At 41.6% G+C, this 26,279-nt stretch overlaps 1 protein-coding gene across 10 annotated transcripts in view; it reads right to left on the bottom strand.

Moving 5' to 3' along the window:
* EVL (Enah/Vasp-like) overlaps nt 1–26,279 on the bottom strand; it is a 144,971-nt gene that overhangs the window by 104,904 nt on the left and 13,788 nt on the right. For 2 of the 10 annotated variants that reach the window (XM_062576498.1, XM_062576499.1), the window contains exon 1: nt 17,076–17,250. The exons of 1 other annotated variant lie outside the window; for it this stretch is intronic. In XM_062576498.1, coding sequence (XP_062432482.1) covers nt 17,076–17,098 — 23 coding nt within the window. In that variant the 5' untranslated portion in view covers nt 17,099–17,250. Of the gene's footprint in view, nt 1–17,075; nt 17,254–26,279 lie in introns of those variants that run through there. 7 more of the 10 variants (XM_062576500.1, XM_062576502.1, XM_062576495.1 and 4 more) reach the window with 7 other exon arrangements.

Genomic DNA, 26,279 nt, shown 5'->3' with positions numbered 1-26,279 from the left:
ACATATGGATAAAGAGTACTGGATTTCCTAATGATATTTATCTGCAGAATGTTTTTAACTTAAACAGTCACATTGTTGCAAAAACGTTATCTAATTTTGGCAGTGCAGAATACAGTAGACTGACTAAAATTAGGTTTGCAAACATGCACCAAGAGATACAAGGTTTCACATGACTCATCTACTTCTCTAAGCGCCTCTCTGATAGACTAATGGAATCCTCAACAAGGATAATAATTTTCTCAATAAAGGCAGAAGATTTAGAGTAACCGTGTTACGAGCAATAAGAAGATACTGCATTTGCCCTAAGGTAGCACATTCATTTTCAAGATATTTAGCAATAGAAAACCTTTTATCTGGAGTAAGTACTTTTAAATATTTTCCTGGAAAGGTAATTAAATCTGAATAAATGTGTTAAATTCCATATATCCTCATCTCCTGCCACAGGTGGGCTTTGCTGGGAAGTCACATCATAAAGCATTAGGACATGTAAATATACAAGCAGCTTGGTTCAGGAGGCATAATCCAAAAGAAAAACATCTAAATAGAAGCTGTTTTCTAAAGAGGAGTGTCTCAACCTTAGCATGTTTTCACCAGTAGAGACCAAAGCATTTCTCCCTGGGAATTTCACTGTCTGCATTTCACAGACAGGGAATCTGTTTTTCCCAAAGTCACCTCAGCACTAGCACAGAACTACAAAGAAAACCCTGGTCTCCCCAGGCCCTGTTCCCCTTCCACTCACCGCATATCACCATCTCTTTCTGAAAAACTATCTTGATTCTAGGCCTCCAAAAAAGGGAGGAAAAAAAAAAAACAGAATAAGCATAACAATGTTCTAAAGTTGTTCAGATCAGTATTTTCTACCCCAGTTCTTCAAGCTTAATGAAGAGCTCCTACGTGTTCTACCTGGTTCCTGCTCTCCAAAGGCTGCGCAAAGACACACGGATGCTAGAACAAGGCTCTTCCCTATCAATGCCTTCAGAACCATACGAGAAGGCGAAAAGATGAGAAGAATCTCAGGCATAAGGAGGATTTTTGTGATGATACATTTTAGAAAATTTGACCAGTTAATCAAAACAACCCTGGGTGATGCCCATCTCTGTAGACAACACAAGTTGTTCTACAGACAAGGGTGGCAGAAAGACTAATGTTGCATCTCTCTTGCAAGCAAGAACTGTAACTTCGAGCTATATGCAGCTAAAAATTATCCTGGCCCTAATAAAGCTGTGATCATGTCAACACAGACACTACATTCAGCTTAGTTGGCCTGCTAAGAGAAAGGAGGCAAAAATGACAGTCCTGGGGCTAAGAGTGATGGAGAGAGAGAGCTGGCAGGTTTGGGGGAGTGATAAACATGATCTCTGGCAAGGAAGGAAGTCTTGGAGGCAGAGATAGGGGAGGCCATGGAAGAAGGCAGAGCAGCTTCCTGCCTTCAGAAGTATTTGGAACTACAAGGCTAACTTTTCATGACATTTTACCTCTCTCTCTTCTGTTCTTGGGTTTTTATTCCAGCAATGGCTGCAGAATTGGGCATGGTAGATGGCTGGGCAGCCAAAACAGGGGATGAGAAAACACCCACAGTTACTCCTTGTACTGTACTACTACAGCTTCAGCTGCTCAGGTGACCTGAGCCAACCTCCCTTTTCCCACCGGCCCACGAACGCCTCCTGTGCAGAGCCCCGACCTCAGGCACAGGCAGCCCGAGACTGCCTTGGTCTTGAACTCCTCGGGCAGGCTATAAAGTGCTCCAACACTGGAGGCTGCAGTGAGAACTGGCCCATATAAAGCAGGGGAATTGTGGTAAGAAGAAGGAAAGGTACTGTTTAACTGGTTTAACTGGTGCAATTGGAGACACTGTGCCTCTTTTTTTTTTTTTTTTTTTTGACGGGGGGAGATATGAAAGATTTACATGTCATTCACTGCCCTGCCTTAATCCCAGAAACATAACAGCAACAACATTTCATTTACTGCGAATAACTCCATTTTCTCTGCAAGCAAACAGTTAAGGAACTTTTTATTTTTAAAAATGAAAACTTAGATTAGACTTGACGTTAAGAAGCTTCTAAAACTGGCAGGCCCTAGAGCTAGGGGCTTTGCAGTCTCAAGAGGGCAACCATGCCAGTTCAAAGAAACAAAGCACATGGAAATGGCATCAGACCAGTTCAACTTCTGCAGTGGGGACAGAAAGCCCAACACTTCCGTGCTTCACTGGGTAGGCAGCCGTGGAGATGGGTAAAATCTCATAGTTAAAAGCCTGCTCTTCACAAGGAAGCTTACTGGGGCCAGTTGCTCTCCATCCTAGCTTAAGGATTCAACTGTACAAGTTAAGAGGGTTGCCCCAGGATTGCTGGAAAGCCCCACGAGCAGGACCATGACACATGCATGATACCTTCCACTTTATTTTCTTGCATCACTCTACTACCCTTTTTATTTCTATAGATGAATAGAACCTTTCTGCGCAGCCACCATCATTTTACCTGCAGACTTACACTGGGGAATTGAGTCCAGCAAGTAAACGCATCTTTTCTTTCATAAGGAAGCACGACACAGCATTTTCTGCTAGAAAGAAGGCTCTGTTGTTCTGCACCTTTTGAACACGTGCTTCTAGAAGTAAAATATCTGCCACTAAAATTAAGGGTAGGCTGCTTAACTAAATATTTCTTTTGTCAGCCATTCATTTTAAATGAAAATTTGTTGCCACATTATGCCATTTTAATATTGGGTTGCCCTCAACCAGAACATCTGTGTACTTAACCAGCTGCTTTAAACAACTGCCTTCTTTAAAACTAAGTCAAACAGATGATGTGCTTTACTATAGCCAAATTTCCCTGTGAAATTCATTCTCTCTCATGCCTTAGTTGGCAAGAAAAAGAACTATCCATTCATTTTCCAATTCAAAAAAAACAAAACAAAACAAAAAACACTCTTTCTAAAGGAACAGCAACTAACTAGAGTTTTATCACTGTGGTAAAGATGTTAGCACAGTATCATTAAAAATGATTTACATACTCATCTGCTTGATATTTGATAACAGAGTTGGAAGTATGCCCTCAAAAACAGCCAAGTTCTGTCATTCGGCAACTGGCAAGAGCAAGGGAAGAAGCGACTTGTTCCCAGTCCTGGAGGGAATTGTAGCCTTCGGATCAACACAGGTTTGGTTGTTTTATCTATTGGCTTAGGATATTAGCATACACTTTTCAAAGCATGGCAGCATCTCTCAGAGCAGGGAGGTGCAAAAACTAATTCAAGTGTAAAAAGGGATTTTTCCTCCCGGAGTTCAACTTTCAAAACAAGAAGTTATCACGTTTATGCGATCCGAGTGAGCAGAGACTTAGAAATGTAAATTGGATGTAACGGGCACTATCTGCCCAAGTTTTCAGAAAGCATGAAGTGTGCTCAAGCTCCATACTTAGGCTGTTTGCTTTCACTGTTGCCAGTTATCTCACTGCTCATTGAAATATGTAAGAAAGTAGTACCACACTGAGAAGATCCAGCTACTCTGAACAAAACACAACTATTGAGAGGCTTTTAAGGAACACAAGATGGTGTCAACAGGAGTATGGGAGATTATTTTCTTAAAGCAATTTCATTTTTTAGTGTTTGGTAACTACTGCACCAGTGAAATTAGGCTGGTCTAGAATAGCAATTAAAGTGTTTATGAAAAACATATTGTTTCAGACAACATCAGCTATCCTGACTTCATTAGTTACTTGATTCAAACCATAAACACAATAACCAACCAAGATGACAAAAGTTGCAGATTACAATATAAATCATAGAGGAAGAGCACAGAATACATTTTGACAGATCCATATTTATGTGTCACAACATTTGGAATTTACTTAAATCCTCTGGAAGTCTCTCCATGACTTTTTTAGCATCCCAGCTGGTAGGCAGATGATGAATGAAGGTGTTCTCAGAGCCTTCCTCATTTGGATAGGTTCTACCACCCATGCGCAAGTAGTTCTTTGGAGTTTTTAAATACCCTTTCCCTTGGAATTAGCTTCATGATGCTGCAGTACACAGATTTCAGAGTTCAGCTGGTATTACATGTCCAGAATAGAGAGTTCAGCTAAGTACAAAGACAGCTGGTAAACCACAAGGCACGCCATACAACTCAGCACACAGGGAGGGCTTAGGAACACACAGAGACATGTAATATTGATCTTTTCTGGTGAGGTACAGTCAGAGCTGTGTGAAATATCCCATGTAACACTGAGGCCATTCAATATTTTTCTTGACAGTCATAAATTAGTTTTGACTAACACCACATTTTACGAAGGAGCTCATTTACTCCATTTCCTGGAATAAAGAGTTCAAGCAATAAACCAAATTTAAAGCTGTGATCTCACCCAATTCAGTCAGACAGCACCATGGCCACTCCCCTGTATATATTCTAAAAATGAAGTTAAATCTAATGAATGCTAAAATACAAAGGCTAGAAGCTGGAGTAAAGATGACGAGATCAGAAAATGAAAGCGATACAAGCAGACTGTTAAAAGTACTAGATTGCATGCTAGTACAACCACCCACCAATAGCTGATATAGGTGGAGATCTCATCCTATACATTCCTCTTGCTTAAAGCTCACAGACTGAGGTGGCCTGGTGTGGCTGTGTCCAAAATCCATCAAATCCAGAACAAAGCATCTAAGTCCACTTGACAATAGCTTGACAATAGCTGGCCTTCACCTGCCAGCGGGTGAAAAAACGTGCAACTTCCTTCTAATAGCTTTCTTTGCACCTGCTTTCTGTTTCTTTTGATAACTTGGTCACTTCTACTCTGTAACCAGCAAGGATGCAATAATCCCTAATTGCTCCTGGCGGAACAGCAAGTGCTAGCAGCCAGACCAACAGCTGTAAACAAGGTAGACTGCTGTACTGGGGCCAGCTGGAGGAGAGTTTCTTGTTCCTTTCTTGTTCAGAGTTCTGCTTCTCACCCGCCTCAGACAACCTCTGTGTTTCAGTTCTTCATCTAGACTGTCTTAAAATCAGGAGAAATAAAACTGTGTCTAGAGCATGGTTCATCCACTCCTAAAGCGGACAACTAAAACAGGTCAGATGAATCACTTCAGCAGCAGCTTTTCTCTCCAAAGATTACACAAGGGCCAGCAGGGACCCTGTCCAACATAGTCATCTAGAACAGGTGAAACGAAGCCCATCTCAGACATCTGTACATATTTGTTGTTCATACACAGCATTGCTCATCCTCTCATGGCTAAAATTGGGGATGAAATCCGCTGTAGAAAAGGGCCAGAAGTACAAGATATCCAGCTTTCTGGAGAATGATCTCAAATCTGAATTCTCACCAAGGCAAGATCTTCCTTCTAACATTTGAATTAAGACTAGGGATTGAAAGACTCTGAGTCATGATTTCTATTTGCAGCAGTACAGCTGATTTGGAATCTGACCTTTGGCATGTAGTTTAACCTCATTTCTCCTACTAACTGCAATGTAGGGATAATTATAACAATCCCGCAGGAACGTTAAGAGTCTTAATTGATTAAGATCTTTAAAGTGTTCTGGGATTCCAGTCTTCTCATCAAAACAAAGGTACTAATAACAATTACATATACACCGTTATAATAATCATTATTGCAAAGACCGCATTTATCTTATATTTACCTTTAAAATACCTTAAACAAATACACATACGCTATTTTTTGGATAATTCTTCCCAAAGTTATCCATATTCCTGTTTTTCTAGAATTTGTATCTTCTGTTCTGACACACTGCAAATTTACCAAGATGCTTGTTTTTCTGTTACCTGTTCAAATCATGTACTAATGCAAAACACTTTTCCTTTCTGCCTAAGTGACTACATCATATATATATATATATATATATATATACACACACACACACATATACACACATAATCCCTGCCCCTCACATATATATACACACATAATCCCACACATCCTGCCTTTAAGTTTACCAAACAAACAGATCTGAATTCCAGTAACGCAAGCACATCTTCAGGCTTTTGCCAAGCCTAATGGACAAAAGTGAATAATTCTCATCTAGGAACCACACCTGAATTACTATACACAACTTGGACTGAAAATCAAAACAAAGCATCACTGTCTTCATCTTCCATTCTTAAAATCCCACCAAGAAAATCTCAAGGAAAATGCTCACATATTACAAGATAGAAGATATTTTAATTTGAAAAACGGCTTGCATTTGCAGTATGATGCAGAAACACATACACACACAAATTAATATATACATGTAAGTGAGTATGTGTGTGTATGCATACACACACACGCAGAGACACTCTTCCTTGGCCCAGTGCAATGCAGGATAACAATGCTGCTGGAGCCAAGATCTCATCAGTCCTGCTGTCAGCTTCGATGTGGATTTAGGACACTCAGTACCTCCCCTTCTACATCTTTAAAATGGAAATCACTTATCCTTATGTTATTTGACCAATTTCAAACCAATTACTTACTAGCTGTTAAACATGAATTTTCCCATGGCCCCACAAAGCTGTAATCACATCAAGGCTCTGCTCCCCACCTTTTTTTTTATGGGTGTCCCCCTTTTTGTTTAAACGTTTGCATTTCCCGTGAGCCCTTCCACCCCTCACCCATGGTGGGACTGAGCACGCCACTGCAGTCATCTAAAAACAGCAAGGGCAAATGGGCAGGTACCACACTGCGCTGCTTGTTGTTTGATGTACAGCCCCCCGTGCCACACAGCCATACATGCAGAATTTCTGGTGGCATCTGCATTAAATCTCAGCATTAGAGACAAATCCTCAGTTCTCTGGCTCAACCGCTACTGTCAGATTTGATCCTCTCTCAAGGTTACAGAGATTTCACATTGAAGACTAGAGGCTGCACACTAAACACCAAATGCAAAGAACAGATGACTGTTCCAGCCCATTTTCCTGGATGCACAATTTCTAGAGCGGATACAGATTTCTCTGGCTTGCAGTAGCCCCTATGCAAGCTCACTCCAATGCAGAAGTAAAACTCAAAGTGACAAGCAACACCTGTTTCCACAGCTATTTTCCACACCAAACTACATCTGATCTTTGCTTCATTGCCTCCTTTAATGTTTAATAATGGTTTCACTGAACAGTCTTAATTGAGTTTCTCACTTTTTACTTAAGCATCCACAGCTGAGCTTAAACATCTGAAGGAACCTCTGGTTCAAGCAATCTGCTCGGCACAGACATCCCTGCAATACGCTTTCTGGTAGTCATCATTTTTAATCAAGACTGCAGATACTCTGAATATTTTTCTTCTGTAAGAATGCAATGGCAAGGTTTTAACCTCCTTGCACTCTTTTTCTCCTAACAGCTCTTCTACCAGATGGACTCAATAGAGAATAAAACAGTAGGCATATCTCAAAATGATTTCCTGAAAATCAAGTTTCTGTTCATGGCATCCACAAAATAATACAGTATCATCCTTCCCTTTGAAGTACCAGGAAACAGCTAAAAAAAGCTGAGTGAGTTCACAGATTGGTTGTTTTTAATTTATGTATGTATAATTTGCAGATAAAGATTTTAAAGCTTGGCTTTCAGAGGTTCTCAGAATGCACAGCAACTTAAACTTGGCAAAGCATTACCAGATGACTGCTGTATATGGAGCACAACGCATACTGGGGAAACTTATGGGGGAGTGAGGAAACGAAGTAAAAATACTGGTTGGCAGGCGCTGGGCTGCCACGCTCACAGCCCCGGTCAGCAAGGACGGCCTCCGACGTTTCACAGTGAGCAAATCAAAACAAAACAAATTCCAGACCTTGGAATCCAAACTAAACGTCCACAGGGAAGGAAAAAAAAAACATGTCTTTTTCTGACCCCTTGTTCTCCCCTCGCCCACACACACAGCAGCAGCCAACTGAGTATTTGGCAGCAGAGGTTACACTGACGTAGAGCCGCAGTGGCTGGAGCTCAGACAGGACGCGGGCAGATGTGGGGACCGAGCCACACGGACACGAAGGCCACCACCACCATGCACCAATGGGCATAACATTTCCCCCTGAAAGAGGATCAGCTCTGTCCGATAAAGACAGGCAATAGCAACTCGGAGTTGTGGCGATGGCAAGTCCATCGCTTCCCCTTCTGAACAATCCCATCATTTAATAACTCTCAGTGCCAGGGAATCATATCTTATTTCAAGACTGATTTTTTTCTTACTTCAGCCTTCAAAACCAGGATATTGTTTCCTCTGTCTGCAACGTCAAGATTTTCACACTAAATCAGGCATTCTTTTTCCTGTGAAATTATTTAAATATCTTACATATGCTGTACCCTGTGAGTCGTCTTTGACCTTTTTCTTTGTAAGCGAGTGTTTTCCTGCTCCTCCTTTTCACGCTGTGCTTTATAGTAGTTTAAATAAATGTATACCTTTGTTTTATGAACAAACTGTTGGAGTGAATTTGGAATTAACATTAGTTATTTGGAGTAGCTAAAAATTACTATAATGGAACTACAGACATGAGTGTATTGCCTATTGCTAGGGCCAGAAATGTCATTTAACCAGACTTTGAAGTGTAACCCTCAAGCTTTGAGGGAGATGCTTTTCCAAAGATGGTTTTGGGTGTTTTTCCCCACTCCTTCTAGTACTAGGTACTTAGAATTCTTAAATTATTTGATTCTTCCTCTTACAACAAAAATGTCCCAATACCCTAATAAGGTGAGTTCAGTGCAACCTGCAGCACACTCAGGTTTGACTCGGATGGCTTTACTTGCTGTAAACTGTGGTTAGGCTTGGGCTGTATTCTCGGTTTTCAAAGCACATTTAGTGATGCTGCAATCATTTGGCGTAACTGGGACATGCATTTACTTATTCCCAAGTGGTATGTAATTGCCTGCACGTGACCCAGGGCACAGTCTCTAGGCAATAGCCTCTTTTTCTGGTGTCAAGGTCACAGACAAAATACATTTCATTTGCTCTAGTGGCATTCTTCTGGGGTTACAACATGACTTTGACTTTGTCCCTGGCATTTGTTCATGCCTGAAACTGCTTGTGACCACCACTGCCTACCTACACCATTTCAGCAACTGCAAATATTTATTGAGACATCTTACTGACCATGTAAAAAAAAATCACATACGGTATGTTGTAGCCATCAAGTCCCAATTTCAGTATGTTCTTGTGGAAGAAATCTTCACGAGCCTGATTTTTCTGCCAGTAACCTGGCACACTTAGTCACAGATGCAAGAAAATAGGAGCTTCTACAACATTAGGTTCAAAATGCCCACTTCCTTCACTCTATAGTCCGCATTATAAAATTCCATTTTAGACTGAAATTTTCCACGTGATTTAGCTCTCAAAACAAAGAGAAGTTTTCAAGGAATTCAAACATTCCACATCTTTAAATACAAAGACCAAATTTCTTAGTAAACAGCATCCGCCAGGCTCTCCTCCCTAGAATAAGAAGAGTAGCTACATGCTGAACACTTGAGAAAATCTGATCCATGTAAAATGAATTTTTCTTGTATTTTTGAAATATGATCCATAGATTTCCCCTCCCCAATTAAAAAAGAACGTGACTTTGATCTCAAATAATTTGCAATGGCTACCAAAAAGAGGCTTTATCTTTTAACTAGCATCTTAACCCAAACCTGTAAGAAACAGTCCCTGGCCAAACCACAGCAAAGATGTGATAGCTGGACAGAACAGCGTTAACTACACAAAATGTAGTTAGCATGAAACTACATCAGAAAGTGCTGTCTCATCAAGTAAAGATGATCCACGGAGGCAAGGTTTGCAGGAATATTTCTTTTATCACATCAACTCATATAGTCAGAAAAAACGGACAAGATTTTGTATCTAAAATCCTCTTCAGATCTGAAAGAAAAGCTTCAATCACTTCTTTTCTTAACCTTTATGTACTGTTTTCTCCTTTTACTCCCTTTAGGCATGATTTTTTTTTCCTCTTTTTTCCTTCTTTCCCAGGCAAATTTAATGGAAAATTAGTCCCAGGCCTTACGACACTGCTAAGAACTGATACTTTAATGAAAAGAAAAGCAGAAATTTTACTTCAGAGAATTATTCCTGTTCTGGTGGTTTGGGTATTTTTCTTAGCTCCTTTGTTGGGAAAGTCTGTTTCAGATCTGTAAAAAGACCTGTGTAACCATAAGCTTACCCCTTTTCTCCAATTATACTAGCCAGTTTAATAAAAGATACTGCCTCTCCCTTCAAATGCTGCCTCTCATATCCCGCGACCGTGACGGCTGCAGCCGTACTACAACGGCACGTTTTACGGGAATGCCTCGGTGTGCGGGTAAGACCAACAGCTCAATCTCTCATGCTCCGTAGCTAAATGCCTAAGACACTTAGCTGGGATGTGGGAAGACCCAGACTTAAAACACGGTTTGCGCGACTTTAAGAATAGTTTCTCACCCCAAGTCATCCAGAACCAGGCGAGGCAGAATTTTAAGTCAAGTCTCACATCTTGAGCCAATATCAAGACTCCAAACTACAGAGCCAATCCAAATCAAAACATTTACACTGCAGTTTCTAACCATGGCGAAGTACATATTTTCACAGAAGAAAAGTCAGAAATGTTTTATTCTCATCTCGTTTCAGGCTCAAACCCTCAACTCTGCTTTTATGAAACAGAATCATCATCCCTGAGTTAGGCCTAACTATTATCTCCTCTGGGCCATTAACTCCCAAACTTCATAGCAATTTGGAGTATTAACACCATTTACTACATGCAGCTATCCCCTGAGAAAGGTTTCCTCTATGCTCCCCTCACCCAAGCCATTTATTCTTCTTCCCAGTACAATTTTGCTCTCATTGCACCTAGATAAGAAACTGGATATTTTACAGGCATTTCATTCTCTTTACTTTCCTTTTCTCTATGCCAACTGCAATGGAAAGAGTTGAAATGTCAGCCCCTCAGAGCAGTTGGAGAAAGCTGCTATCTTTATTTCCTGATGTTTTGAGACATAACACTGAAAATACCCAACACATAAAGTTTGCTTCCCATAACAGTACCTGAGCCAAAGGGTCTCCAGCAGAAGGAGGCACTGGTTTCGGAAGGAGGCAAGCCCAGCTGTGCAGCCCCAGCTGTGCAGTCCCTAGCATAAAACTACACACAAGTTGCTCCTGGTTGGTGCAAAGCAGCTCTCCAGCTGCTGCTCAGCTAATCAACTATCAATAAAACCTTAAAGAGAAGAAACGCTGAATATTTAAATTGTGCTATCTCACGAGCAAACACTGAAGCATATTAATATGAAAAAGCTTCATCATTTTGTTTCAAACTCCAATTTTCCAACTGTTTTCAACTCCTTATACCTTTTTTGGTGTGCTTTAACAAAAAAAAGGCTTTTATTAAAAAGCTTTGCATGAGTCAATCAAATCATGTTTTCCTCAACCTCAATTTACAGAGCAGTGATCTAAAACACACAAGGTTGTATGTTCCCAAGCTAGGAGCAAAAGGAGAGGAGAAAAAAGAGAGTGCAAAAAGAGAGGGGCACAGGTCATGTCATCCGGCTTCGTGCCCAGATCCCTGCTCCCACGCTCAGGGCGTTATTCTGCAGGAATCAAAGATTCACCGTAGTAGACCTTTATGTTCAAGACTGGGCAGAAGCAGGCGAGACTGAGAATGACTTTCTCTGAAGATCTCCATAGGTATATTTTAAAATTATTATTAAGGTTAATTCTGTTCGTGAAAGATGCCATTCACGCTTGTTCATTTATTTTCATTTTAAAGACTGACATCAATTTACATGCGTAACTAGCTTCAATTCTGAAAAGCATGTCTGGATCCTAGTTAAACAACAGCAGTGGCTTCTCGTTTGTGAATATTACCATAAGGGTGGCCTTAAAAATGCATACAAGATGAGAGAGAAATAAAGAAGAATGAAAAAAAATCAGGTTGCGAAACTTCGAAGGCAAACGGGACAGAGAGGAAATGTCTTGCTTTTATGAAGTAACTATATTGCAGCAGATCACACGTAGGTAGCTCCATATTTCAGGCAGTAAATACATATATATACACACACACACACAGAGAGAGAATTAACATTGATTTTAATGTGACTGGAATTTACCTTCTAACAAATGCACTGAAGCTCTTGTAATCCAACAAATATCCTGGGATAAATTTACTTTACGTTTATATCCAGGATGAAGCTATCCCCCCCGCAGGCACCAGCATATTTTCGCCTTAAATCTGGCCAAACATAACCCTACAATTTTTAACAAAGAGTCTCTAGCTATTTCTCACTTCAGGAATGAGAAACATTACAACACAGCAATTATGAGAATTGTATGTGCTTATCTTCATTTCCAGCAAGTCTGTTCTCATATGACTTCCTTAGAAGTATGCCTCTCCTCCCCTTCAAACGCACCCGTGCTAAACCAGTGAAACCTGCGGCAACTGCAGTGTCAGTTCTTGCAGGGAAAAATATGTCAGCAAAAACATTTGATTCAATCTGCTGTATAAAGAAGCAACATTTCCTCAGGGTTTATGCTTTGTATGGATAAACAGCAACTGTCCAAAAATCAGCTATTTACAATCTATTTCAAACATCAAAGGGTCAGATTTCAGGCAACTACCTTCAGCAAGAAACGCTAACTGGCTTCTTCGTCTTCTTTTTTGATTGAGTGCAAGTTTGGTTCACCACAAGCCCATAGAATTTGGCCTGTCGCTCCCAAAACTAAGGGTGAACTCTTAACTGAGTAAAGATGCAAAAGGTATTACGGCTCTTACAGCAACTGTAACTCGGCCCCTTCGGGCATACGCTTCTTCTTTGATCAGACGCATCATATGGACTATTCCTGTTTGCAACTCGAACGACGAGGCTCGCCAATTCCTGTGTGTAATCAAAAGCTTCTGTCTTGACAGTGTATTTTTATCAAGTTTTGCATTCAATTTCCTTGTATTCACATAAGGACAAAAGAAAGGAACGCAGCTAGCCGGTTTGTTGGAAGAGAGGGTATTTGCTCCTCCTTGAACTAAGCAAGCGGGGACTCGGCTGGCCCGCAGCTTCGTTTGCCTGCTGAAGCTGAATGTCTCGCTTTACGCGTTTAGCTCCACCAATGGTTTGTTGCAGTTGGTTATTATGCACCTGAAGGATATTTTGAACATGACACAGCAACCAGTTAGTTCAGCAATTAAGGTTAGAAGGGGCTGAGACACTGCCAGCAATTACATTTGGACAAAATACCATCCAAACCCATAAGCCTTGGGTTAGTCTCCATTTTAAACTTGTTTGCTAGTTTTGTTTCTAAATCCTTTTGACTTCAGCAACCATCACTTTGTCTTTTCTGACAAGAGTGAAGAAGAATCTATACTATTTGGTGTGCTTTTCTCTAGCCACTCTGTCTAGCCTGGGAGGTCAAAGTCACAGATGCAGAACGGTGATTTCTTCCACTTTTCGGTAGTGCTGCAGTCCCACTACCTCACGGCACAAAAGCTGCGCTCTTGTAGCAGCTGAAACATTCCTTCAGCAGCTCTTCTGCTCCTTCTTGCTCATCCATATGATTATCATATTTCTTGCAGAAAAGAAAAGCAGACCTTACTTTTTTAAAGAGCGATTCACAACACAAGCAGAAATCACTTCAAGGACCTCACCTACGGCTTCCTGAAGCTGTTTGGCTTTTCAAACAGTAGCTGTACTTTTGAAAGTCATGACTATTTAAGAGGCCTCCTTCTTAAGATTTTTCAGCAGGATGAGCCACAAAAGCTTGGTCTGCATCCCTCCAGGGCACCAGGTGTCTGTCCTTCCCATAGTTGATGTTGCTATTTGTTTGGAGGAGGGGGGAAGAAAAGCCATCTGCCTTCGCTTCAGGTTTTAATATCATGTCCACCTTTACAAAATGATGTTGCTCATCCTTTATTATTATATACTTTTTTAATAAACTTGCCATCTACCCTCGAGGTATTTATTTGAGTTGTTGGCAGAAACGTGGTGAATACTGCAGCCAAAAGCCGGAGGAGGCATTCCACGGGTACCTGCTGCCAGAGTCTGCTTTTGCAGAACCATACTAAGAACGATACTACAAATTGAACTCTTCACTACTTTATAGGATTTATTTTTTAATTTGACAGCAGTGAAAGGAAAGGCTTAGGAGTCAGGTTTCCTGGGTTCAACTCCAATTCTGCAGTTGAACCCAGTTTTGAAGTGCTCATAAATCAGGTAAACTCAGCGCCTCCGTTTGTGCAGAGACACGGGGAACATCTAGTCCCTGCTACTGGACTGCTGCTGCTGCTGCTGGTTTTGAGATCAGAGGAGAGGTTCTCCGTGCACAACAGGAAACCAGAATTTCTGTATTGAAAAGCACTTTGAACTTTAAAATCCACTGATGAAGAGAAAGTGTTTCCTCTATTCATAACAAGCTACTTTGACGGACTTATTTTCCTCTTTGTCATGTTCTCAGTTTTGCTCAGTGGAAGGGGAATAGAAGATGCTGTTAAAAATACTGAGATGCCATGGTGGGCGGTGTATCAGAAATAGATACTAGTTCACTGTGAAAAAATCCAAGTAATATCCCACAAAGATAAAGGCATGGCATGAAAAGGAAAAGAAAAATTGCATTTGTGTTCAGCTGCTAGAGAAATAAATATGGATTGAGCCTAGGAAATGCAAAGTACCATTTGTGGCCAGATGTACAACTTCTCCTGTTAGCTTCAGGTGCAAAGTCACCCTGTGACAGCAAGAGGAGCAGGAGCTCCCAAGAACTCACCTGACCACAGTTCCCTCCAGTTATAAGCAAAACGCACACGAGGTTGGGGAGTCTATGAAGACAGTGAAGAACATCAGTAAGAAAATGGACCCAGTTGGTATCTTGTATAAACCAGCAGCTTATACAAGCTCCTTCAACCATCACTTTAAAAAGGATCGAAGGTGTTTGGGGTTGTATTAGTTTCTTCCCAACAGGACCATAAACTGAGCGTGGCCTCTGCAAGGCACTACAAGCCCGTTACCCTGGGTTTTTTTGTTTTTTTGTTTTTTTTTTCCGACGCTCAAGTTTCTGCTCGTTCACCCAGGAACCGCCATGGTTATATTTCACCCCAACGGTGCAGCGCACTCGCTGCGCCCGGCCCCGAGGCAGGACACTGCTGCAGGCGGACCAGCGGCTGTCTAGGAGGCCACGCAGACATCTCCCACCGCGCTGGCAGGGAAGCCCGGCACCCCGGGACGGCCGGCGCCTATGCAGCATAGTCACAGGCATGACAATTATCCTGCCATAAAAAATCCCCCTCGTCTACCTGCAGAGGCAACCTTAACAAAACACTACTGAAATGCCTAATAAAATAAATGCCATTTAAACACGGCTGCAGAGAAACCACAGCCCTAGCAGCATGGAAGATTTTAGAAAAGACAAAAGGTCTAGCCGTCTGCACACAGAGCATCAGTACTACTTTCAAAGCAAGTCTAAGCAAAGACTACAAGTAATTTAATAAGCCTAAATAGGTGCATAATCAGCATTCAACTCTTCTTGCTATAAAAGCAGATAAGTGTATTCCCGGTCCAAGACATCTAGGAATGCCACTGAAAGTCAGCTAAAGCTTTTAAAACAGAATTTTAAAAGCATTTATTTCTAGTGCGGATTTACTGAGAATTTCCTTCCATTAATAACATCATCCAACCCCCCTGGTGAAATACAAGTTGCTATGTGGGCACAGCAAGTGGCACAGTAAGTTTTGGGCCCATTTGCAGCTCAATTCACTGCCAACAATCAGCTATGTCAAGATCTGGAGCATCTCCTACGACAACTGCAGTTACACAGCGTTATCTGGTCTTCCAGTAAGATCTTTTCACTGAGACAGCAGCACACTGCATTTCGCAGCAGCAGAAGCGCCCGCGGTGAGGCTCTGCCTCTTCGTCGGGTGTCTCCGGAACCAGGGCGCTTGCGGGGGGGTCCCGCGGCTGCTGACACTGCCGCTAACACGGCTGCTCACTTCCACGCAGAACTGATCAGCAGCGCGTCAAACAAAGCGCCAGTACAGTCAGTCCTCCGACCAAAGACTGAAATAACGCTACTGGTATTTTATCTGATTCTCTGAAGTTTAATCTGGAGATAGTCGGCGCAGAATGCTCACGGCGTATACAGAGCCGGTTCGTCCTCCCTCTAGCTGCATACTTGGTCAAACAAGCTCTCTTGGAACCAAAAAATGTATTTTTAAGATATATTACAATGATTATATACAGACAGACAAACACATGATGATGTGATGTCTGATGTTCTTACAACACTGTCACTATTTTATCTGGACAATTTTAAAACATGGGTTATGAGAAACTGGGCATACAAAGCAGAGCAATAAAAAAAGTGGCATTTCCTTCCCTCTCCCCCCCCACAACTACTGTTCAGAAAATTTTAAAGTCAAATATTGTTTCATTGCAGATAAAATAATCTGCTATGTCAGTGAGGGCAAAAATTCTGTGTTGTGCACTCAAAAATCTGCTATGGTTTTAAGAGACCTCACTACTTGCCTAAGGACAGGAGTTATATTGGGGGTGAGGATGAGGGAGGAGAGGGGGCAGAGGCGATACTGAGCAGAACCAATATTAAATAAAAAGGTGCTAATTTTACACTCTAATAGTCTTGGTAGTTCAGATGTTTGCAAATAGTAAACCAAAAACAACCAACTTAACCCTATTGGTATTTTAGATAATTCATATGGAATTCTGCAGCTACAAGATTATGAAAAACAGGCATGTATACTCTGCAGCAGCATAAAATCTAATTCTATACACAATCCAAGCACCATTCTTTTTCTTCTCTGTCATGAGTATCCAATCTAAAAGAGCATCTGTCAGATCCTCAGGAACCAAAAATAGCAAAGACCCTTTTAAACAGAACCGTTTCTGTTTTATAAATATAACTACACTGTACTTGCTGCTCCTGGCTGCATGGCTATGAAATATGTGCAAGATAAAATCAATTACCCAGCTTTGCACTTCATCATGCGGTTAGCTACCGTCTACCTGCATCCTACCCCTCAAGCACTTCTCCCCATGCACAGGGTAGAGATTTTAAAATGCAAGAAATATCTGCACATCGAAGAACTAACTGTAGAGCTTACTGACATTACACAGCAAAAACCTTGCGAGAACAAAAACCGAGCACACTGATGTATAAAACAGAGAGCCTACCTGAATTCTTCAAATGCATACATGGCCTAGTAACTAGACAAATGCTCTGAAATTTAAAATAATCTTCTTAATGTGCAGGAGGACCATATAGTTTGTCAAATTGCAGCAAAATGCATACTGAAGAGAGAGTATATTAGAAATATTCTGAAGAGAAAGGGTATGCAGATACTGGCCTGCAGCCTACAGCTCAGCCAGCTGCTGACAAGCAGCAGCTACCAGGGAAAGGCGATAGAGTACCATGTGATCATTCCAGCAAGTCTGATTAATGCAGTATACTCCAAGAATACAGGCTGATATCTTTATTATTCAAGGCAAATAAGTCAAATACGGTACCAGACAGGCTCAATGGCTAAATTGTTGTTCGCATGCTACATCAAAATCGGAAAATGCAAGCAGAGGACAAAAGGAAAACAAGCACGTATCGTAACTGAGGAGATTAATTAGGCCCATTCAAGCTGATTTTCTTACCTTGCAGTGATATTATAGCCTGTGTTTTTATTCATATAACCCATCAATGATTCAACAAAAGATTACAGCCACAAACCTCCCCTGCCATGAATGCCAGACCATTTTAAGTAGTTTATCTACTAGAAATCATCCCTTCTGCAGTCTATTTCCAAGCAGCTTAACTCCTTCAGCCCCGAACTCGCTGGCATAAATCCTACTTGCAATACCACCGGCGCGTCTTCGGTTTTATAGGGTTAACACCGACAAATCGCATCAGAGCGACTGAATGAAGCGGGCTAAGAGCCAAAACGGTCCCATTTGCAAAATGAAAGGGAGGAAAACGGGAACGAGGAAAGTTGAGAATTTCATGGAATCGCAGCCTGTAACTAAAGATGCGCCAGCTGCCTAGCAACAGGGACACGCAATCTCCACGGCAACCGCGCGGGCAGTGCCCGGGCTGGAGCCGAGCGGGCTCCAGCGGGCAGGAGACTCTTGCACCCGTGGGCAAAGCTCGCCGTGCCTCAGGATGACTACGTGGACCAAAACACAGAGACGGGCACTGCCGAAGCACGAGTGGCAAAACGGGAAGTAACGGGAGTTAACAGCTACCCTCGGCTTGGGTTATGAGGATGAAGTTTGCACCTACTATATTTGGAGTAAGACAAGCAAAGCACGCGGGGCACGTTCCTAAAATATCTCAGCGGGCAAAGCATTTGCCCCTCTGAAACATCGCGCCTGGTCTCAATAAATACGGCCTGGGGGGAGCAAAAACACTAGGAGACAGACTTTGTCTTCTCCGGTGGAAATTTTGGACACGTACGAAACAGACTTGGAGACTGCCATCACCCGTTTGCTAGGAATAGCCTGCATCCCACCCACCAGGAGACCCCACCAAGCCCCTCGACAAGCTCCAGCTGAACTCGCCAACGTGCTTGGGAGGAACTGTTACGTGAAAAAATGTTCTTACATATTTACTCAAATAGTCTCAGCATCTGTGCAGTAACCATGTGCAGTCACCTAAAAAAGGAGAGGATCATGGATGCCAGCTCAGGCCAGGCAGAACAAGAAGGGACCTGGACACTTGGTTGCTAGCTGGAGAGACTAAGAGAAAAGATTGCTGGAAATAACAGAGGCTCAAATCCTGGGAAATCAGCTCCTTACCTGGGAGGGGAAGATTTAGGTGCAAGGGGAAAATATGCTGGCTGGGAAAGTCTGGAGGAGACAGCAAATTCAAAGCCATCCCTGGGCTTACTCCTTGCTACCTTGGCTTTCTTCCTGCTTTTACTGCAGGAGAAACATGGAGCATTTTGGTTGGAGGCTAAAACATCCAGATCCAGCCTGCATCTCCTGAAGAGCTAAAGTCCACCCAGTGTGAGGGCTGTGGTTGCCCCACAGAGGTACCAGCAAAGAGACAAACTCCATGCAGCAAGACCTCCAGGACACAGTGATCGGTGACATGCCAGGGTAACTACAGGGTCTGAACCCATGGCTCTGAACAGCATAGACAGAAAGCACTGGGGCAAAAGGCAAAAATATTCAAGAGAAACAATTAGCACTGGAAACAAAGAAAATCTGAATTTATCTTGGAGATAGTGGTTTTTAATGCATCAAAGACTTTGGGCTTCACTTTATTTCCTTTTAAACAAATGTGATAGCGTTCAGTGACAATAAACACACACTGCAGGTACACAAAAACCCAAACAAGTTCCATCCACAGTTATAAAATTCAATGTAAATTAATTATTCCATCATCTTTTAAAAATGCATGGACTGAAAAGAAGAAGCTTTTGATTATATTCCGATAAGGGATCAAAACTATCAGAGAGGACAGGAATACAACCATCAAGAAAAGTCATCTTCCATCTTTAGCATGTACTTCACCAGAACTATGTTAACTATATACATATATATACATATATAATCCAAACAGCTAAACACAGATGATGTAGCCCTATGGAAGCTAAGTGTTTTGCCACTGACTCTGTGGGAAAACAGGATTTCACCTTCAAAGTCAGAGTTAGCCAAGACCCCCTAAAGGCAAATGAAGAAAGTCTGAACTTCTGTTTTCTTATTAACCCCAATCTTAATCTAATTTGAATTCAAGTGGAAGAGGCTGCTTTTTTAATTCAAGTCTTAGTGTTTATTTTTTATGCTGGCTAAAATAAAAACCCTTCTACACAGCTAACTGCTATTATCATGTACTGTTTCCTCTAAGCATTCATTCTCCTTGAAACAGACTTCACAAAATCACTGTCTGGCCTTCCAATTTCTGCAGCTCCTTAAAAGCCACTATGCAAACAGTCAACCATTCAAGTCAAGGCTTCCCTCCTCAATGAGTTCACTGTTCAGGCAGCAGCAGGACTTGAAAGGCAAACACCCTCCAGAAAGCTTTCAGATTCAGTAAAGGTCAGTTGCCAAAAGGTCTTAGTAGAATAACTTTAACTTAATTTTTCAGCCAGCACTTTCACAGCTGCTTGTAGTGTTACAGACAGCAAAAGCAATCCGTACCTATTCTATAAGATAACAAATAGTGTCATTTTTGGCTGATTAATTATGAAGACTCCCATATTAGACCACAAGATCTGAGAACATCATTCCATACTGTCCACATGAACGAGGATCAGTATGCCATCACCCAGCTGACCCTGCAGTGGCATTAAAAAAATCTAATGAACACACGCAATGGCAAAATATATAAACAAACACCAAAACTTTACTGATCATCTGCCATTTTCACACAGCATTAAAATTGGAAGCAATATTCCTCCAGAGGCTTGTTAATTAAGTCATAAGATTAAAGTACTTCCGTATGACTTTTTAGCAAAGGCTGCAACTTCTCATGCCCTGAGACAGATTTAAGGCATCTAAAAGGAGGCTGAAAGTATTTCAGAAACCAAAACCAGCAACAGAAATCCAGTACTAAAAAGGAGTTGTTTTTTCCATCAAAGTCTGTACTGATTTTACAGCCAGGCAGAGGATAACGCTCCATACTTCACTGCAGAACGGAATTATATCATGGAAACAAAAAATGACTAAACATAAATGAATTTGAAGTGGGAAAAATAATGTAATGGGAACCAAGGGACCCACATCCCATCTTCTGATCTAATGCCAGACAGATACAGCAATGCGAGCCCCCACAGAAGCAGCTCAGTAGCCTACTTTCGGTTAACAGTTCACAGTTTTAAGTCTAAGTAACAAACTAAGTCTAACAAACAAATGAGATTTTGTGACATAAATGGTAATTCTTGTTGAAAGCTTTGGCAAAGGAGCAAAGGATACAAGAAGATTTGAAACAGGGCAATCCAGGACAAAGCTGAGGGTAATGGTGCAATTTCTGGGTTAAGGTAACATTTAAACAGCATATAAAGGCCTTATGTTGACCCTCTGCACAAGAAATTTCCCCAAGAAAAATACCTTGTGTTATTGGTATTCAGTGTATCAGGACTGGTTCTGTAGACCTGAGATTCCACCAAAGTCTTAGTCAGATGCTAGGCAATATCATCCAATCACAGGCTGAAATATTTCAATGAGGTAAGCATTTACCCCCTTGCCGAGCAAGCAAAAAGCCACTAACATAGTGAACATCTGTTTTTAAGGCTGTAGGATTATCATTTTGCTGGAAGTGATATTCAGACAACTTGGAAAATTTGAATTGCACAGAAAGATCCAGCATTCACTTCAATTCCTGAGGAAGAAAAGAGGAGAGGAATAGAGAAGATAAATGAGTCAATAAGAACCTGTATGATCAGTACAGGCCCGCGGCGGCCCTAATGCTTCTGCACAGTGGAAGAGGGGCAATCCTAGACAGCATCCCAGAACATGCTGAAAAAAATCTCCTTCCAACAGGATTTTCACTGAGTTCAAAAGTCTTTCCTGGGCTTAAGAAAATAAGATGTAAGAGGATTTATTGAAATAGAAGAGGGAAGGGCTACTTTAATTTGTTCAGGTACAGAAAAAAAATGTGGAAATAGTTACAGTACCCTACAGTCAGCTGAGCAACTGTATGTGCAGTATTGGAAGTAACAGTATCGATTTACATCTTCAGCTGTTAAAGGCTGGGGGAGGGAACTCCCCCTCCCCATCTTTTTCATCCATAGGATTTCTAATATACGTTGTCTTAAAACACTGAGATAATTACAAGGTACAAGAACGATCTCCTTACCCTGCTTTCAAACTGCTCCCTTCACTCTGCAGTCTTTGTTTTGACCGTGGTGGAAATTAACCAAAAAAAAAAAAGAAAAAAAAAATCCTTGCAATGTCTCCTCCTCATTTATACAGTTTTAAAATGTGACAGAATATTTGGCCTGGATATACTTCATGCTTTGCAAACCCAGAGGCCCAGCGTGACCACAGGATGACTGATGTGAGAGCTTGCCCATGTTTTGCTCCCACAGCTCTACTGTTACCATACTGGGAGTATAATGTACTATTTTTATTAATAGGTACTCTGTACCAGGTGCCGGCAGGTATACAGCATGTCATAGTGCAGAAATAGGAAGTTTCTTTCAAAATACAACCCCATCTGCCTTAACTTGCAGAAGGTGCAGATATCCTTGCCCTGAGTTGTGATAACTTACGAAAAGCAATTTGAACCATACAAAATTTCTTCCAAGGAAAAGCACAGGACTACATAAATTTGAAGTCAAGGACAGTAACATATTATTTATTCCTAGAAAAACAATTGTTAACCACAGCTTTTTCAATACAGCACAGTTTAATTTGAATCATACTGCAAACAAATGTTGCCTCAGCAATGATGTATTATGCTATATTCACATAATGGCTATAGCATCTTATACCTGCTACATCTTTGCTGATTAGTATCTTAATCTGATGAACACTGAGCAGAAGACACGGATAACACCTTCTGTGAAAATACAGGAACTATAGATTTCAATTTGAAAGTTTCCTTCCAGCTAGCAATAATTAGTTAATTGGGGGGTTTCCAAGTGGTGGAGGAATAAGGGGGAGAAGAAGGGAGCAGGAGGCTGAAAGGTCTAGACCAAATTCAAAATGAAGGTCTAGACCTTCATTATCACCACTTGGAATGGGGTGAATAGACATGTGTGTGTAGTCCATACATCATATATAAACAAACACAAACGTGCGTACTTTAGTCAGGAATACAAATAAAGGTAGTTGCATACCACCAGAAATATCCCAATTTTTTTGCAGTTTGCATGGAACCAGGTGGCATAGAACTTATAAACATTTGAATCACATATTGACATGTTTGCAGTCAAAAGTAGCAGCCAATATGAACTAAGCAGCTTCCCACACACAGATGAACACATTAATGCCTATTAAATTTAGGACTCATTATCAAGTATATTGTCAAGCTATAAGTTATTCCTGCATGCAAAACATTAGAGTGTACTTGACATCTTTAGTAAGTATTAAAAGACTGCACCTATTAACAATTGCATCTTCCTGTAACACTGCACTCTACTTAAATGACAGAAAGTAGATAAAAGAAAAACCAAAGCCAACTTTTATGATTTTTACACTTCTGCTTGTGTTTGGCAGATGTGAGCTCACTGCTGTCAGTAAGACTCCAATGCAAAATCACAGCACCAAGGTCTTAGGAGCTATTACCTTATACGGATTTTACATATTAACACAATGTCGGAGCTCAATCTGATCATGGCCCAGAATTTCACCCAGGATATATACAGATAATCCACTGTGAGGTACTAATAGTGTAGAATTTGCCAAAACTTAACTGCACTGCTATCACATTAACATCTCTATTGCATCCGCTTCAATAGGAAGTTTTAACAAAACAGTGAAGTCCTTTAGTTAATACTTGCACACTCTTGGAAATGAGCCTTAAAGTTCAGAGTAGATGGCAAACAGCAAGAACAAAAAATGTTTCTTTCCCTGATAACTGATGCAAACGATATTAGAGTAAATGCGTGAAGGAATTATTCATTATATAGCGTGGAATTCTTTGTTCAGAAACAGCTACTGACAGCAGCATCAAGTTTAAGCCTTGGCAAATTCAGAATTTTACTTGCTCACTCCTGTAACAACACACGCAAGTTTTGAGCCCTCCCAGGCGCTGGAATGGCTTCGCACCCATGAGCACAGTTTCACACAGTAGCCCATGTTACTTTGCTGGTAGGTGGGAGATGTTAGTGGTATGATGCCACTAGAGCTGTGCTTCCATCCAAGGAAAAGTTGGGAGTATTTAGTAGTATTTAGGCTCTGGCCTACTCTGTATAGATGAATCTTGATGTTAGTAAGGCTTTCAACACTGTCTCCCATCACAGCCTTGTACACAGACTGATGAAGTACAGGCTAGATAAGTGGACAGCAAAGTGGACTAAAAGCTGGCTGCACTGCTGAGCTCACAGGGTTGTGATCAGCAGCACAAAGTCCAGCTGGAGGCCAGCTGGCAACTGGGGGCAACCCAGAGTTGATACTGAGGCCAACACTGTTTAACATCTTTATTAATGACCTCGATGATGAGATGGAGCGCACCCCCAGAGAGTTTGCAGATGACATAAAATTGGGTTGATATACCAGATTGCTGTGCTGCCATTTGGAGGGTCGACAACAGGCTGGAGAAATGAGCAGATAGAGATCTCGTGAAGTTCAACTACAGGGAAACTCAGAGCCCTGTCCTGAGGAAGGATAAGCCCATGCCGCAGTACAGGCCCTGTTCAATGTTCCCCATCATGATAATGCATCTCAGGTGACCTTTACTGATGACCGATGTTGCCTAAGTAAAATACACATAGCAGAGGAAGACTATAACTAGTCCTCACCTCTCCTGAGCACTTTGGAAGGACTTGGACAGTTTAACTTTAAGTGTCAAAGTACAGGGCCTTCTGCAGCACCCAAAAAGCCTCAATGCACCTTGACAACGAATTTAAGACTTAATGCTTCCTTCCTATAAGGCTCAAGAAGATGGCGATGATTATATTCTAAAACACTGGGATGCCTTTCTCAGAAATGCATGAAGCTTGGCAAGACTGGACTCTGCACAGGGTCAGCATGGCCAGGGGCTGGGCTTCTGTCAGCCTTTACCAATTCCTTTGTAGAGCATCAGCAAGACCCCATGGTTTTGAGTCATACTGCAAGACGATATGTTGTATGACATTCCATGACAAATCACAAGCAGGGCAGGCAGTTGCAAAGTATTGTTTTAAATATCATACTTGCATCTCTTACTTATTCTTTACATAAAGACTGAGGTTTAAAAAGCTTCTCCCCCAGCCCCAGCGAACTTGGGAAATATTACAACTCCTGTTGCTTTTTGCTGCTGCTGCAGACTTCTGGGAATGCAGAGGTCTCCACTGAGATGTTATTAGGCCTGACACTTAAATTAAAGGAGGTGTCAAAACTAACAGAAAAATGTCTTTTTACCTAAGCTGCATGTTGCACCTTTGAGTTAAAGGCATGTAAACTACAAAACATCACAGCAAAGGGCCTTGCACAGTCCAACCTGGCCAGCTTTCACATCACCTGAACATAACCAGTCCTTCAGTTTCCACAGCTAGTGGGGATGAGATTCAGTTTCCTAACAAAAGGGCAAGCACCCAGGTTCATAAAAAGCACAACAACAACACAAGCCTCACCTTTGGGGCACCCTCCTTTGCTTTCCACATTCAAAGTTATCCATACCTCTCTCCTAGTTTTCCTGCAAGTTATATAATATAATCTGTATTTCACAGGAGGAAAGCGCGCAAGCCAGGGATGCCAGGCAGTCTGGTTTGAGACTGCATAACAGTCTGAATTCTCACTTTGGCTCTGCCAATCCCAGACCTGTGTTCACTCCACAGTGCAAATTTGAGAGCTTTAGACAAATCAAACCATTATTCCAACCCGCCAGCAGCACTGCTCCAGAGGCAGCAACATTTTTTGCAGGAGCTTAGCAGTGAGCGCAGAGTCTGAGGTCAGGCACAGCACACTCCTTGCCCAGCTCTAATTGCAAAGCTTAGCATTTCTCAGCTGAATGATCCCATTTTCTCACTCCATCTTTAAAAAAGCCTACTTAAGCTATACAACTGTGATTAACTACCTTTGGTACTACTAGTAGCAATTTTACAGCCAAGTAAGGAGCAGCAATGCCACTTCCCCTATGCTACCATGAATCAGGCTCAGTGTAATACCAATTGCCTCCCTAACTATGCTGACTGAGGCATTTTCATTACTCAGAATAGCAAGAAGCCACATAACACATCTAGCCTAACTCACAGTTGGGTTGCACCCTGGTGTAAAGCAATGGGATCCACTCTTTTCCCCCCAAAACCACACAAAGAAGGTGAAATATTCTTCTCACAAACAGGAAATTAAAAAGGGGGAAACAAGGAGCAAGTTTTGCACTCAGACTCAGACCATCACAGACTATAGATCCACTGACTGGACTTAGTACACCAATACTCAGAGCAAGCTGCAATAGATAAAAGCATTTTCCTCCCCGCTCACTGCTGAATACTGCGTAGTCTCACTGACATGCTGGTATGCATTGCTTGGGGTTTGAACCAGTTGTCTAAACACGGTGTCCAGCTCCGTTTGAGATGCCCCAGGGTACAATGCCTGGCATCCAGCCAGGCTCTGCTCTCCCACCGTCTGTCAGCCACATAGACATCACTTGGATACTCCAGAGCTAGGCACCAAGAGACTCTATATTCAAGAGACTCATATCTTCAAGAATTAAATATTTATTCATGGGCCAAATCCTACTTCCCTCTTCTTTGGAGATGGAGAGAGGAGCATGACCAGCTGCTGATATGCAATTTGAACTAG

Source organism: Rhea pennata, chromosome 5 (assembly GCF_028389875.1).
Source record: "Rhea pennata isolate bPtePen1 chromosome 5, bPtePen1.pri, whole genome shotgun sequence".
NCBI lineage: Eukaryota > Metazoa > Chordata > Aves > Rheiformes > Rheidae > Rhea > Rhea pennata.
Note: the sequence above shows the minus strand (reverse complement) of the source record. Positions and strands in the feature narration are given on the sequence as shown.